General features: G+C 35.4%; 4 protein-coding genes across 4 annotated transcripts; all 4 read right to left on the bottom strand.

Annotated features, from left to right (window-relative positions):
• Nucleotides 1–4,497: 4,497 nt before the first annotated feature.
• On the bottom strand, nucleotides 4,498–6,358 carry LOC143613840 (transcription factor NAI1-like). Its single transcript, XM_077087448.1, has 3 exons — nucleotides 5,978–6,358; nucleotides 4,686–5,084; nucleotides 4,498–4,560 (listed from the first exon to the last, which is right to left on the bottom strand). The coding sequence occupies exons 1-3, from the start codon at nucleotides 6,356–6,358 to the stop codon at nucleotides 4,498–4,500; spliced, it is 843 nt and encodes a 280-aa protein (XP_076943563.1).
• Nucleotides 6,359–6,529: 171 nt separating this feature from the next.
• On the bottom strand, nucleotides 6,530–8,531 carry LOC143613846 (transcription factor NAI1-like). Its single transcript, XM_077087454.1, has 2 exons — nucleotides 8,174–8,531; nucleotides 6,530–7,282 (listed from the first exon to the last, which is right to left on the bottom strand). The coding sequence occupies exons 1-2, from the start codon at nucleotides 8,474–8,476 to the stop codon at nucleotides 6,737–6,739; spliced, it is 849 nt and encodes a 282-aa protein (XP_076943569.1). The 5' UTR covers nucleotides 8,477–8,531; the 3' UTR covers nucleotides 6,530–6,736.
• Nucleotides 8,532–8,809: 278 nt separating this feature from the next.
• LOC143613845 (transcription factor NAI1-like) lies at nucleotides 8,810–10,729 on the bottom strand. Its single transcript, XM_077087453.1, has 2 exons — nucleotides 10,372–10,729; nucleotides 8,810–9,478 (listed from the first exon to the last, which is right to left on the bottom strand). The coding sequence occupies exons 1-2, from the start codon at nucleotides 10,672–10,674 to the stop codon at nucleotides 8,933–8,935; spliced, it is 849 nt and encodes a 282-aa protein (XP_076943568.1). The 5' UTR covers nucleotides 10,675–10,729; the 3' UTR covers nucleotides 8,810–8,932.
• Nucleotides 10,730–11,007: 278 nt separating this feature from the next.
• LOC143613844 (transcription factor NAI1-like) lies at nucleotides 11,008–12,953 on the bottom strand. The gene is made up of 2 exons (XM_077087452.1): nucleotides 12,596–12,953; nucleotides 11,008–11,676 (listed from the first exon to the last, which is right to left on the bottom strand). Exons 1-2 carry the CDS (start codon nucleotides 12,896–12,898, stop codon nucleotides 11,131–11,133), a joined length of 849 nt encoding a protein of 282 aa, XP_076943567.1. The 5' UTR covers nucleotides 12,899–12,953; the 3' UTR covers nucleotides 11,008–11,130.
• Between the last annotated feature and the right edge of the window lie 72 nt (nucleotides 12,954–13,025).

The raw sequence follows: 13,025 nt of genomic DNA, 5'->3' as shown, positions 1-13,025 counted from the left end.
CCCGAGTCTGAGCTTGAGCCTAAATGTAAGCTCGTTTAATAAACGAGCTCGAGCCCGAGCTTCACTTATCGAGCCGGCTCGCGAGCCTAAACGAGCATGTCATTTATATAATTATTTGAAATATATATTTAATAATTATTAATATATTATTATATATAACGTTATGAAAAAAAATAAATTATATAGTAAACGAGGCGAGCCTGAGCCGAGCTCGAGTTTATAAATCTACTCACACACTTTGAAAATAGAGCTCGAGATGAGCCAAGCTCGAGCTCTGTGTAATTTAGACAAGCTAAGCTCAAGCCTAGTCAAACTCAAGGTCAGCTCGACTCATTTGTATCCCTACCTTAACTAATGATAAGGCTTGTCATCTTAGTTTTTTTTTTAAATCCACAAAAAAGTACATAAACTGAAAGAGGAGCCCCATTATTTTTATTTTTATTATTTTTCCAAATTACCCAAAATGCATTTTTCCATTTTTCTTTTAAAAGAAAACACAGTTATGTAACTAAAATTAAGGGTAAAGTTAAAATATAAAGAAAGACAAAAATTGAGAAGTGTGAGAAGGATTTATGACCATACAAAAAACTCTTTAAAAATAAATTAAAAAAATCATAAAAACAATCATAACTCAAAATATAAATAAAAAACGAAAAATAAATTAAAAAACTAAAATGTTTCTGTCATCATTCACGATCGAAAAAAATAATATAAAATAACGAAAATGAACAAAATACACAATAATAACTATAAAAAGACTCAATAGATCGCAAAATATAACACAATGCCGAACAAAATATAGCACAATGTTAAGTAACATAACACAATATAAAGAAAAAAGACACAATGTCAAAGTTTAAAGACACAATCAATGACGAAAAAAACACAATGATATACATAGGGGCGTAGGTTAGTTGGGGCCAGGGGTGGGCCCGGCCCCCTCCCTTTTTTTCACTAGGTAGTGTAAATTTATCATTTTACCGTCGAAAATTTGTATACATAGTGTAAATTTACTCGTTTCTGACCGAAATTTTGAGTCAAGCCCCTCCATTTTATCACTCGGTAGTGTAAAATTTTTTTTTCAGCTGAAAAATTGTATACATTGTGTAAATTTATCCGTTTCTGACCGAAATTTGAGCCCACCCCCTCTAGTTTATGAATTTTTTTATAAACACTAAGTCCGGGCCCCTCGACGTGTATGTCCAAGCATCGCCACTGGATATACAAAAAGACACAACGACTTTTTTCACTTACCATTGTGTTTTTTTAAGAGAACGAGAAAGACTGTGGAAACATTAATTTGTGTTTTTACTTTTTTTGTTTTTTTATTAAAATTTGAGTTATAATTTATTTATTTATTTATTTAAAATTTTGAGGGTTTTTTTTTTATTTGGCTACAAATCCTTCTTATTTTTGTTCCACGTTGTAGAATAATTAAACCCCCAAAATTAAAGAATTTCATTATTTTTAAAATAAGAAACAAATCGAACTTTTTCATAAATAACTGAATAAAAACTAGAAATCGTAAGACCATCACCAATTTAAGAATTATTTCCAAGTTCGGTCCGGTCACATGGTCGTGCGGTTTTATGAACGTCTGCATGGATATCCTCGTCAAAATGGCTGTGAGGCTTTGGCTCACAATACTCAAAAGTGGTCAAATGGTGGTTCTATTTGTGTGGGAAAGGTGAAATGACTGATGCAATATGAATATGTATGTTTGGTGCATGTGGGTATTGCAGCTAATATTGTGACCACCTAGGGTTTTTAAGTACATAATGAATGTAAGGTTTTGTTTGAAAATTCAGGGCTTCACGCACAAGGGTTGATGAAAGACTTGATCTTTTCAGCAAACTTTAAGAATTGAGATGAAAACTCGTGATAAGGGGTCTATTGAATTTTACAAAACTTCCAGAATTTAGAGTGCATTTGGTTTGTGAAATTCAATGGAGTTCATGAAATTGGAATTTTAATTCCATTGTTGATGTGTTTGGTTTGCAAAATTTATTGGAATTGAAAACTTAGTTTCATTTTTAATGTGTTTTGTTGACAAATTAATTGAAATCTTAATTGTGTGTTTGGAGTTGGTGTGGTGGCAGAGATAGGCTATGGAGGTGGCATGGTGGTAACATAGATAGGTAAATTGGGGTTAGACTATTTGTTGTGGCACTTCATCGGCTGCCGCGAGCATAGATGGTGGTGCGACATGTAGATGGTGGATGCAACGATAGATTCCAAATCATTTATGATTCTCATTCCTTTAAATTTCAAATTTTTTTGGTTAATCCATGTTCCTCATATTCCAATTCTTTTTGCAAGTTTCATTTTTTAGAAAAAGGTTTGCGAACCAAACAAATCCTAAGCAGACTAACTTGTGCAGTTATTATCGAATGTTCCAACATGTGAAATTAGTATCCAATGATCATCGGCCGGGACGACAAATAGATTATGTTCTTCCCCTTCCGAACCTAAGCTCAGACTATCGATTTTGACAATTTTATGAATTCTGTTGATCTTAGCCCTTATAGATATTAATATATTCCACATATGATGGCAACAATAATGTTTAATTCCGCCATATTAGATATCAGGAACTTTTTTTGAAATTAGAAAAAAAAAAGGAGTAAATGGCTTATAAGAGAGAGAACTAACTACTTTGGTTTATAGGTAATCCGGTACCATTTGAAATGACGGATCCTAAATATTATGCAGGGGTTGTCAGTTCTTGTCTAGTGGCATGGAAGTTTCGTCGGTGTTCCGCCCTTTGAAAAGACGGAAGTAGTTTCAATATTTTACGATACGCCATTTGAAATGACATATCTTAAATCATGACAAGTACATCGTTGATGCGATGTACTAACTGAGATTTGCCATTCTAAATGGCATATTCTAAAATATTTAAACTAGTTCCGTCATTTAAAATGATAGAATGCCAAAAAAACTTCCACATCACCAAACAAGAATTGGCAATTAATAGTTGTATAACTTTTAGCATCCGCTGTCTAAAGTAATGGATCACCTATAAATTCAAAAACAATTTTTTCTCCCTTATAATCCATTTTGCCCTCAATAATTTTCTTCCAATTTTGAAAAAAAGTTCTTAGATATAATAGTCAACGAAAACGTGTCAGTTTGTATACTTGTATATATGAAAAACGAAGTTCAGATCTTATTAGATTAATTGTCGAATATTGAATTTTTAATATATAAAACCAAGTTTACTTTTTGACCAAGATCGATCATATGATCCATGATCGTTATTAAAATAATCCAGAGGACAAAAAGTAAAGGTTAATTTTTGTGTCATCCATGTGAGTCAATAGTTTGATCATGAAGCATTAGCTTGTATCTTAAATTTGTCAATTCCGAGAATGTACAAATATTAATACTTTTATACAAAAGAGACATGTGATGGTTATAAACATTCTAGAAAAGAACATATTTTGTTTTTAGTCCCTAAAAAATTGAAATAGTTACATTTTATACAATTTCCAGTTTTTGTTAAACTCTGTTTTTTTTACTCTTTTTAAAAGAATAACAAATTTTACTAAGAACACAGAAGTCTAGTAAGAAACTAGACAACCCCAATACAACCATCACCAACGAAAAAAAAAGCAAAACAAACCCCAGCCTAAACAGAACTCAAAAATTATTTTTTTTCTCACTTCTCCTGACCCACGTGAAGAAGTTTGGCTTTATTTCTAACCCAAGTATAGCCTAGGATTTTGATTTCCTCCCCTAAATTATTCGATAACCGAAACGGCTTACCTTCATGAACCAATGCGTTCCGCACTTTCCACAAGCTCCAAACCATAAACATTGTTAACGTGGTCGGATACAAGTTCTTCATGTTCCATTCGGACATTAGATTGCTGAACAAGATTTCTGCTTGATGATTTCTGATCCAGATTTTAATGTTTGTTAACCTCAAGCTTCGATCACAATTAGGGCATATAAGCATATACTTATGTTATATATATTGTAAATCAAATATGATTTATATAGTAGGTCAAACTTGTAATCTTATAGATATATCAGAATATTGTGAATAATAATCTAAAAGATTCAGTGTCATCTTATAGAGTTGTTGGAAATACACTTTGAGCGAATTTGAAATGGTACATTAATTTGGCACGACTTCTTATTTCTTTATACTATCTATTGATTATATATGATGTAAAACTAATATAAAGCTACGAATTGTGATGCACCGGGAAGAAAAAGTTAATGAATTGCTCCTTGGAACATGCACATTGGATAAATAGATTAGCAGTTTATTCGTTAAATATGAGGATTTCGGCCTTAAATCAAGTTACTCATCTATATGTACTTTAGCTCCAAACTGCAAATAAAGAAATACAATGAAATCTCATGAGAATCTACAGTGAACGTCCACAAGAATTAAGAAATACAATAGATTTTGAGAAGCATGATGGTTTCACATAAAAATAAAATCAGAGTCGAAATCTTGAACTTGCAGTTTCATGTAATTGAATTTCATATAGCTAGTTGAAGATAATTAATGAGATCATCTGCTGTTATAAAGAAGCCGCCGCCCATCTTCAGAAATAAATAAAAAAGAACCAAATATTTAGAGATGGGTTCAAAATATTATTTGACTGCGGTAATCTCAGAAACAACAAAATTTGGTTCAAAATATTATTGCTGGTGTAAGGGATATATACCTGAGCGACAACCGTTATAAGAGTAGTAGTATTCGCAAAAGGCATCATGGTGCTACTGATTATGGATAGCCCAAGTTCCTGCATCTTGCATAACACTTTCACTAGCACAAAGGAGTTTTCCTGGGACTGGATTCTCACTAGCACACTGCTTCCAGAAATCCGCACTTCGATCTCAGCGGATGATCTGCAAGTGGCATCCCCACAACAATCTGTAGAGCTTGTTTCATTCAAAGATGAGTTGTCATCATCATCTACGGTACTCCTAGATCTCTTCAATGCAATAATGCATTCTTTAACATCCTTCCTCTTTATGACTGACAATCCCTCAAGTTCCTTCACGCGGCCTTGAAGCTCTCTTATGTAATTTGCTGCATCTTCCAACACAGAAGCCTTATCCATCTAAGACAAGATGCGTACGAGTTAGGTCATTGGAATCTGGATTAAGAAGTAATTAGAGCAACTCCAACGCTATGAAAGCGGTGAGAGATGGTGTCAAAATGGAACATTCCCATTGAGTGTATGTGTGTGTGTGTGTGTATAGCTGCACTGAGGAGAAAATGTGTGTGTGAAGGATCAAGGATGTGCCAGCTGACGTTACGCATTTAATGTGCTTGAAAGTGAATTCACGGGAGATGCTCTTAGAGATTTTTATGGGTGAGTAGGTAATCCACTGTAGGTTGTTTAGCAACATATATATCGGGACTTAAAACAGTTCCCTACCCCTAAAGGCGAACTCGGCAAGTTCGTTTGGGTGGCAAGCGAAACGAGCTCCATAGTTTTAGAAGAATTCACAATGATAACCAAGTCTCTTGTTCAAGGTCCATCATAAAACATGTAATTGACCTTTATGGGGATAGCTATTGAAGTTAAACAAAATAATAGTAGTATTATAAGTTATAAGGGTTTATTTGTCATTAGTTTAAAGTTAGTTTAGGGTTTAAAGTGTCAATGTAAATAGGTTAGTGTCAATACTGTAAACAGATTGAAACAGTTATTGTTAAACGTCGCGACTGTATTGATAGGGTTTATATATACCCTCATCGATCCCTTTGTAATTCGTATCAGACAATATTTATCAATAAGAATTCGTTCATCATCATCGTGTTCTTGTTCTTGTTATATTATATCATTATTTGTTCACCAAGTTTTACAACAATAGCGAACTGCCTAGAAGTACAGCAAGTTATAAAAGACACCTATAATCTCGTTCCTAAACAACTTACTAATGCAATAAAAACAGTAATAAGAGGCAATGAATGCGATGATTAATTAAAAACGAAAAAAAGGATTACCTTTTTAAGCTTAGGAAGGAGGGTAGACAAAGAAATCAAGTGTTGGTTTAACTTTTCTCTTCTCTTCCTCTCAGCCAACACATGATCTTGAACCTGAACCGGATATCTGGACATGGGCTGAACATTTACCGTGCCAGAAACTTCACTACCGAGTGAAACAACAGAAGGGTGAATGTCATCTTTAGGGTTTTTTTCTCCTAAAGAGATAGTGTGTGTATTGGAGGTAACCGCAACAGTCTTGGAAGTTTGACACATTGTGTTATTTACACTGCTAGCCTTGCTATCATAACTAGCCAGATTCATTTCTCTATGTTCTTCAAAGCTAGTTGGAGTATGCAAAGATCCGTCCGTAAAGCATTTCATGAAACCTTGATTTTCCATTTCCTACAATGGATTCACCCTTGGAACATAAAGCTACGAATTGTGATGCACCGGGAAGAAAAAGTTAATGAATTGCTCCTTGGAACATGCACATTGGATAAATAGATTAGCAGTTTATTCGTTAAATATGAGGATTTCAGCCTTAAATCAAGTTACTCATCTATATGTACTTTAGCTCCAAACTGCAAATAAAGAAATACAATGAAATCTCATGAGAATCTACAGTGAACGTCCACAAGAATTAAGAAATACAATAGATTTTGAGAAGCATGATGGTTTCATATAAAAATAAAATCAGAGTCGAAATCTTGAACTTGCAGTTTCATGTAATTGAATTTCATATAGCTAGTTGAAGATAATTAATGAGATCATCTGCTGTTATAAAGAAGCCGCCGCCCATCTGCAGAAATAAATAAAAAAGAACCAAATATTTAGAGATGGGTTCAAAATATTATTTGACTGCGGTAATCTCAGAAACAACAAAATTTGATTCAAAATATTAATGCTGGTGTAAGGGATATATACCTGAGCGACAACCGTTATAAGAGTAGTAGTATTCGCAAAAGGCATCATGGTGCTACTGATTATGGATAGCCCAAGTTCCTGCATCTTGCATAACACTTTCACTAGCACAGAGGAGTTTTCCTGGGACTGGATTCTCACTAGCACACTGCTTCCAGAAATCCGCACTTCGATCTCAGCGGATGATCTGCAAGTGGCATCCCCACAACAATCTGTAGAGCTTGTTTCATTCAAAGATGAGTTGTCATCATCATCTACGGTACTCCTAGATCTCTTCAATGCAATAATGCATTCTTTAACATCCTTCCTCTTTATGACTGACAATCCCTCAAGTTCCTTCACGCGGCCTTGAAGCTCTCTTATGTAATTTGCTGCATCTTCCAACACAGAAGCCTTATCCATCTAAGACAAGATGCGTACGAGTTAGGTCATTGGAATCTGGATTAAGAAGTAATTAGAGCAACTCCAACGCTATGAAAGCGGTGAGAGATGGTGTCAAAATGGAACATTCCCATTGAGTGTGTGTGTGTGTGTGTGTATAGCTGCACTGAGGAGAAAATGTGTGTGTGAAGGATCAAGGATGTGCCAGCTGACGTTACGCATTTAATGTGCTTGAAAGTGAATTCACGGGAGATGCTCTTAGAGATTTTTATGGGTGAGTAGGTAATCCACTGTAGGTTGTTTAGCAACATATATATCGGGACTTAAAACAGTTCCCTACCCCTAAAGGCGAACTCGGCAAGTTCATTTGGGTGGCAAGCGAAACGAGCTCCATAGTTTTAGAAGAATTCACAATGATAACCAAGTCTCTTGTTCATGGTCCATCATAAAACATGTAATTGACCTTTATGGGGATAGCTATTGAAGTTAAACAAAATAATAGTAGTATTATAAGTTATATGGGTTTATTTGTCATTAGTTTAAAGTTAGTTTAGGGTTTAAAGTGTCAATGTAAATAGGTTAGTGTCAATACTGTAAACAGATTGAAACGGTTATTGTTAAACGTCGCGACTGTATTGATAGGGTTTATATATACCCTCATCGATCCCTTTGTAATTCGTATCAGACAATATTTATCAATAAGAATTCGTTCATCATCATCGTGTTCTTGTTCTTGTTATATTATATCATTATTTGTTCACCAAGTTTTACAACAATAGCGAACTGCCTAGAAGTACAGCAAGTTATAAAAGACACCTATAATCTCGTTCCTAAACAACTTACTAATGCAATAAAAACAGTAATAAGAGGCAATGAATGCGATGATTAATTAAAAACGAAAAAAAGGATTACGTTTTTAAGCTTAGGAAGGAGGGTAGACAAAGAAATCAAGTGTTGGTTTAACTTTTCTCTTCTCTTCCTCTCAGCCAACACATGATCTTGAACCTGAACCGGATATCTGGACATGGGCTGAACATTTACCGTGCCAGAAACTTCACTACCGAGTGAAACAACAGAAGGGTGAATGTCATCTTTAGGGTTTTTTTCTCCGAAAGAGATAGTGTGTGTATTGGAGGTAACCGCAACAGTCTTGGAAGTTTGACACATTGTGTTATTTACACTGCTAGCCTTGCTATCATAACTAGCCAGATTCATTTCTCTATGTTCTTCAAAGCTAGTTGGAGTATGCAAAGATCCGTCCGTAAAGCATTTCATGAAACCTTGATTTTCCATTTCCTACAATGGATTCACCCTTGGAACATAAAGCTACGAATTGTGATGCACCGGGAAGAAAAAGTTAATGAATTGCTCCTTGGAACATGCACATTGGATAAATAGATTAGCAGTTTATTCGTTAAATATGAGGATTTCAGCCTTAAATCAAGTTACTCATCTATATGTACTTTAGCTCCAAACTGCAAATAAAAAAATACAATGAAATCTCATGAGAATCTACAGTGAACGTCCACAAGAATTAAGAAATACAATAGATTTTGAGAAGCATGATGGTTTCATATAAAAATAAAATCAGAGTCGAAATCTTGAACTTGCAGTTTCATGTAATTGAATTTCATATAGCTAGTTGAAGATAATTAATGAGATCATCTGCTGTTATAAAGAAGCCGCCGCCCATCTGCAGAAATAAATAAAAAAGAACCAAATATTTAGAGATGGGTTCAAAATATTATTTGACTGCGGTAATCTCAGAAACAACAAAATTTGGTTCAAAATATTAATGCTGGTGTAAGGGATATATACCTGAGCGACAACCGTTATAAGAGTAGTAGTATTCGCAAAAGGCATCATGGTGCTACTGATTATGGATAGCCCAAGTTCCTGCATCTTGCATAACACTTTCACTAGCACAGAGGAGTTTTCCTGGGACTGGATTCTCACTAGCACACTGCTTCCAGAAATCCGCACTTCGATCTCAGCGGATGATCTGCAAGTGGCATCCCCACAACAATCTGTAGAGCTTGTTTCATTCAAAGATGAGTTGTCATCATCATCTACGGTACTCCTAGATCTCTTCAATGCAATAATGCATTCTTTAACATCCTTCCTCTTTATGACTGACAATCCCTCAAGTTCCTTCACGCGGCCTTGAAGCTCTCTTATGTAATTTGCTGCATCTTCCAACACAGAAGCCTTATCCATCTAAGACAAGATGCGTACGAGTTAGGTCATTGGAATCTGGATTAAGAAGTAATTAGAGCAACTCCAACGCTATGAAAGCGGTGAGAGATGGTGTCAAAATGGAACATTCCCATTGAGTGTGTGTGTGTGTGTGTGTGTATAGCTGCACTGAGGAGAAAATGTGTGTGTGAAGGATCAAGGATGTGCCAGCTGACGTTACGCATTTAATGTGCTTGAAAGTGAATTCACGGGAGATGCTCTTAGAGATTTTTATGGGTGAGTAGGTAATCCACTGTAGGTTGTTTAGCAACATATATATCGGGACTTAAAACAGTTCCCTACCCCTAAAGGCGAACTCGGCAAGTTCATTTGGGTGGCAAGCGAAACGAGCTCCATAGTTTTAGAAGAATTCACAATGATAACCAAGTCTCTTGTTCATGGTCCATCATAAAACATGTAATTGACCTTTATGGGGATAGCTATTGAAGTTAAACAAAATAATAGTAGTATTATAAGTTATATGGGTTTATTTGTCATTAGTTTAAAGTTAGTTTAGGGTTTAAAGTGTCAATGTAAATAGGTTAGTGTCAATACTGTAAACAGATTGAAACGGTTATTGTTAAACGTCGCGACTGTATTGATAGGGTTTATATATACCCTCATCGATCCCTTTGTAATTCGTATCAGACAATATTTATCAATAAGAATTCGTTCATCATCATCGTGTTCTTGTTCTTGTTATATTATATCATTATTTGTTCACCAAGTTTTACAACAATAGCGAACTGCCTAGAAGTACAGCAAGTTATAAAAGACACCTATAATCTCGTTCCTAAACAACTTACTAATGCAATAAAAACAGTAATAAGAGGCAATGAATGCGATGATTAATTAAAAACGAAAAAAAGGATTACGTTTTTAAGCTTAGGAAGGAGGGTAGACAAAGAAATCAAGTGTTGGTTTAACTTTTCTCTTCTCTTCCTCTCAGCCAACACATGATCTTGAACCTGAACCGGATATCTGGACATGGGCTGAACATTTACCGTGCCAGAAACTTCACTACCGAGTGAAACAACAGAAGGGTGAATGTCATCTTTAGGGTTTTTTTCTCCGAAAGAGATAGTGTGTGTATTGGAGGTAACCGCAACAGTCTTGGAAGTTTGACACATTGTGTTATTTACACTGCTAGCCTTGCTATCATAACTAGCCAGATTCATTTCTCTATGTTCTTCAAAGCTAGTTGGAGTATGCAAAGATCCGTCCGTAAAGCATTTCATGAAACCTTGATTTTCCATTTCCTACAATGGATTCACCCTTGGAACATAAAGCTACGAATTGTGATGCACCGGGAAGAAAAAGTTAATGAATTGCTCCTTGGAACATGCACATTGGATAAATAGATTAGCAGTTTATTCGTTAAATATGAGGATTTCAGCCTTAAATCAAGTTACTCATCTATATGTACTTTAGCTCCAAACTGCAAATAAAAAAATACAATGAAATCTCATGAGAATCTACAGTGAACGTCCACAAGAATTAAGAAATACAATAGATTTTGAGAAGCATGATGGTTTCATATAAAAATAAAATCAGAGTCGAAATCTTGAACTTGCAGTTTCATGTAATTGAATTTCATATAGCTAGTTGAAGATAATTAATGAGATCATCTGCTGTTATAAAGAAGCCGCCGCCCATCTGCAGAAATAAATAAAAAAGAACCAAATATTTAGAGATGGGTTCAAAATATTATTTGACTGCGGTAATCTCAGAAACAACAAAATTTGGTTCAAAATATTAATGCTGGTGTAAGGGATATATACCTGAGCGACAACCGTTATAAGAGTAGTAGTATTCGCAAAAGGCATCATGGTGCTACTGATTATGGATAGCCCAAGTTCCTGCATCTTGCATAACACTTTCACTAGCACAGAGGAGTTTTCCTGGGACTGGATTCTCACTAGCACACTGCTTCCAGAAATCCGCACTTCGATCTCAGCGGATGATCTGCAAGTGGCATCCCCACAACAATCTGTAGAGCTTGTTTCATTCAAAGATGAGTTGTCATCATCATCTACGGTACTCCTAGATCTCTTCAATGCAATAATGCATTCTTTAACATCCTTCCTCTTTATGACTGACAATCCCTCAAGTTCCTTCACGCGGCCTTGAAGCTCTCTTATGTAATTTGCTGCATCTTCCAACACAGAAGCCTTATCCATCTAAGACAAGATGCGTACGAGTTAGGTCATTGGAATCTGGATTAAGCATTAATTATTGCAACTCCAACGCTATGAAATCGGTGAGAGATGGTGTCAAAATGGAACATTCCCATTGAATGTGTGTGTGTGTGTGTGTGTGTGTATAGCTGCACTGAGGAGAAAATGTGTGTGTGAAGGATGTGCCAGCTGACGTTACGCATTTAATGTGCTTGAAAGTGAATTCACGGGATATGCTCTTAGAGATTTTTATGTGTGAGTAGGTAATCCACTGTAGGTTGTTTAGCAACATATATATCGGGACTTATGGGTGTTTTTTTGAAGTTTTGTACTTCTAAACAGTTCCCTACCCCTAAAGGCGAACTCGGCAAGTTCATTTGGGTGGCAAGCGAAGCGAGCTCCATAGTTTTAGAAGAATTCACAATGATAACCAAGTCTCTTGTTCATGGTCCATCATAAAACATGTAATTGACCTTTATAGGGATAGCTATTGAAGTTAAACAAAATAATAGTAGTATTATAAGTTATAAGGGTTTATTTGTCATTAGTTTAAAGTTAGTTTAGGGTTAAAAGTGTCAATGTAAATAGGTTAGGGTCAATACTGTAAACAGATTGAAACGGTTATTGTTAAACGTCGCGACTGTATTGATAGGGTTTATATATACCCTCATCGATCCCTTTGTAATTCGTATCAGACAATATTTATCAATAAGAATTCGTTCATCATCATCGTGTTCTTGTTCTTGTTATATTATATCATTATTTGTTCACCAAGTTTTACAACAATAGCGAACTGCCTAGAAGTATAGCAAGTTCTAAAAGACACCTATAATCTCGTTCCTAAACAACTTACTAATGCAATAAAAACAGTAATAAGAGGCAATGAATGCGATGATTAAATAAAAACGAAAAAAAGGATTACCTTTTTAAGCTTAGGAAGGAGGGTAGACAAAGAAATCAAGTGTTGGTTTAACTTTTCTCTTCTCTTCCTCTCAGCCAACACATGATCTTGAACCTGAACCGGATATCTGGACATGGGCTGAACATTTACCGTGCCAGAAACTTCACTACCGAGTGAAACAACAGAAGGGTGAATGTCATCTTTAGGGTTTTTTTCTCCGAAAGAGATAGTGTGTGTATTGGAGGTAACCGCAACAGTCTTGGAAGTTTGACACATTGTGTTATTTACACTGCTAGCCTTGCTATCATAACTAGCCAGATTCATTTCTCTATGTTCTTCAAAGCTAGTTGGAGTATGCAAAGATCCGTCCGTAAAGCATTTCATGAAACCTTGATTTTCCATTTCCTACAATGGATTCACCCTTGGAACATAAAGCTACGAATTGTGATGC

The sequence above is a fragment of the Bidens hawaiensis genome, unplaced genomic scaffold, assembly GCF_021521415.1.
Source record: "Bidens hawaiensis isolate Kalapana, Puna unplaced genomic scaffold, B.hawaiensis_p1.1 tig00038477_1, whole genome shotgun sequence".
NCBI classification, from domain to species: domain Eukaryota; kingdom Viridiplantae; phylum Streptophyta; class Magnoliopsida; order Asterales; family Asteraceae; genus Bidens; species Bidens hawaiensis.
This window is presented reverse-complemented; position numbering and strand designations above follow the sequence as displayed.

Bases quoted from the DNA above. Each gene is read 5' to 3' on its own strand.
- LOC143613840 (XM_077087448.1), bottom strand. From the start codon at position 6,358: ATGGAAAATCAAGGTTTCATGAAATGCTTTACGGACGGATCTTTGCAT. The intron at 5,085-5,977 runs GTAATCCTTTTT...ATCTTGTCTTAG, and splicing joins TCCTTCCTAAGCTTAAAAAG to ATGGATAAGGCTTCTGTGTT. The intron at 4,561-4,685 runs GTATATATCCCT...TTATTTCTGAAG, and splicing joins TTATAACGGTTGTCGCTCAG to ATGGGCGGCGGCTTCTTTAT.
- LOC143613846 (XM_077087454.1), bottom strand. From the start codon at position 8,476: ATGAATCTGGCTAGTTATGATAGCAAGGCTAGCAGTGTAAATAACACA. The intron at 7,283-8,173 runs GTAATCCTTTTT...ATCTTGTCTTAG, and splicing joins TCCTTCCTAAGCTTAAAAAC to ATGGATAAGGCTTCTGTGTT.
- LOC143613845 (XM_077087453.1), bottom strand. From the start codon at position 10,674: ATGAATCTGGCTAGTTATGATAGCAAGGCTAGCAGTGTAAATAACACA. The intron at 9,479-10,371 runs GTAATCCTTTTT...ATCTTGTCTTAG, and splicing joins TCCTTCCTAAGCTTAAAAAC to ATGGATAAGGCTTCTGTGTT.
- LOC143613844 (XM_077087452.1), bottom strand. From the start codon at position 12,898: ATGAATCTGGCTAGTTATGATAGCAAGGCTAGCAGTGTAAATAACACA. The intron at 11,677-12,595 runs GTAATCCTTTTT...ATCTTGTCTTAG, and splicing joins TCCTTCCTAAGCTTAAAAAG to ATGGATAAGGCTTCTGTGTT.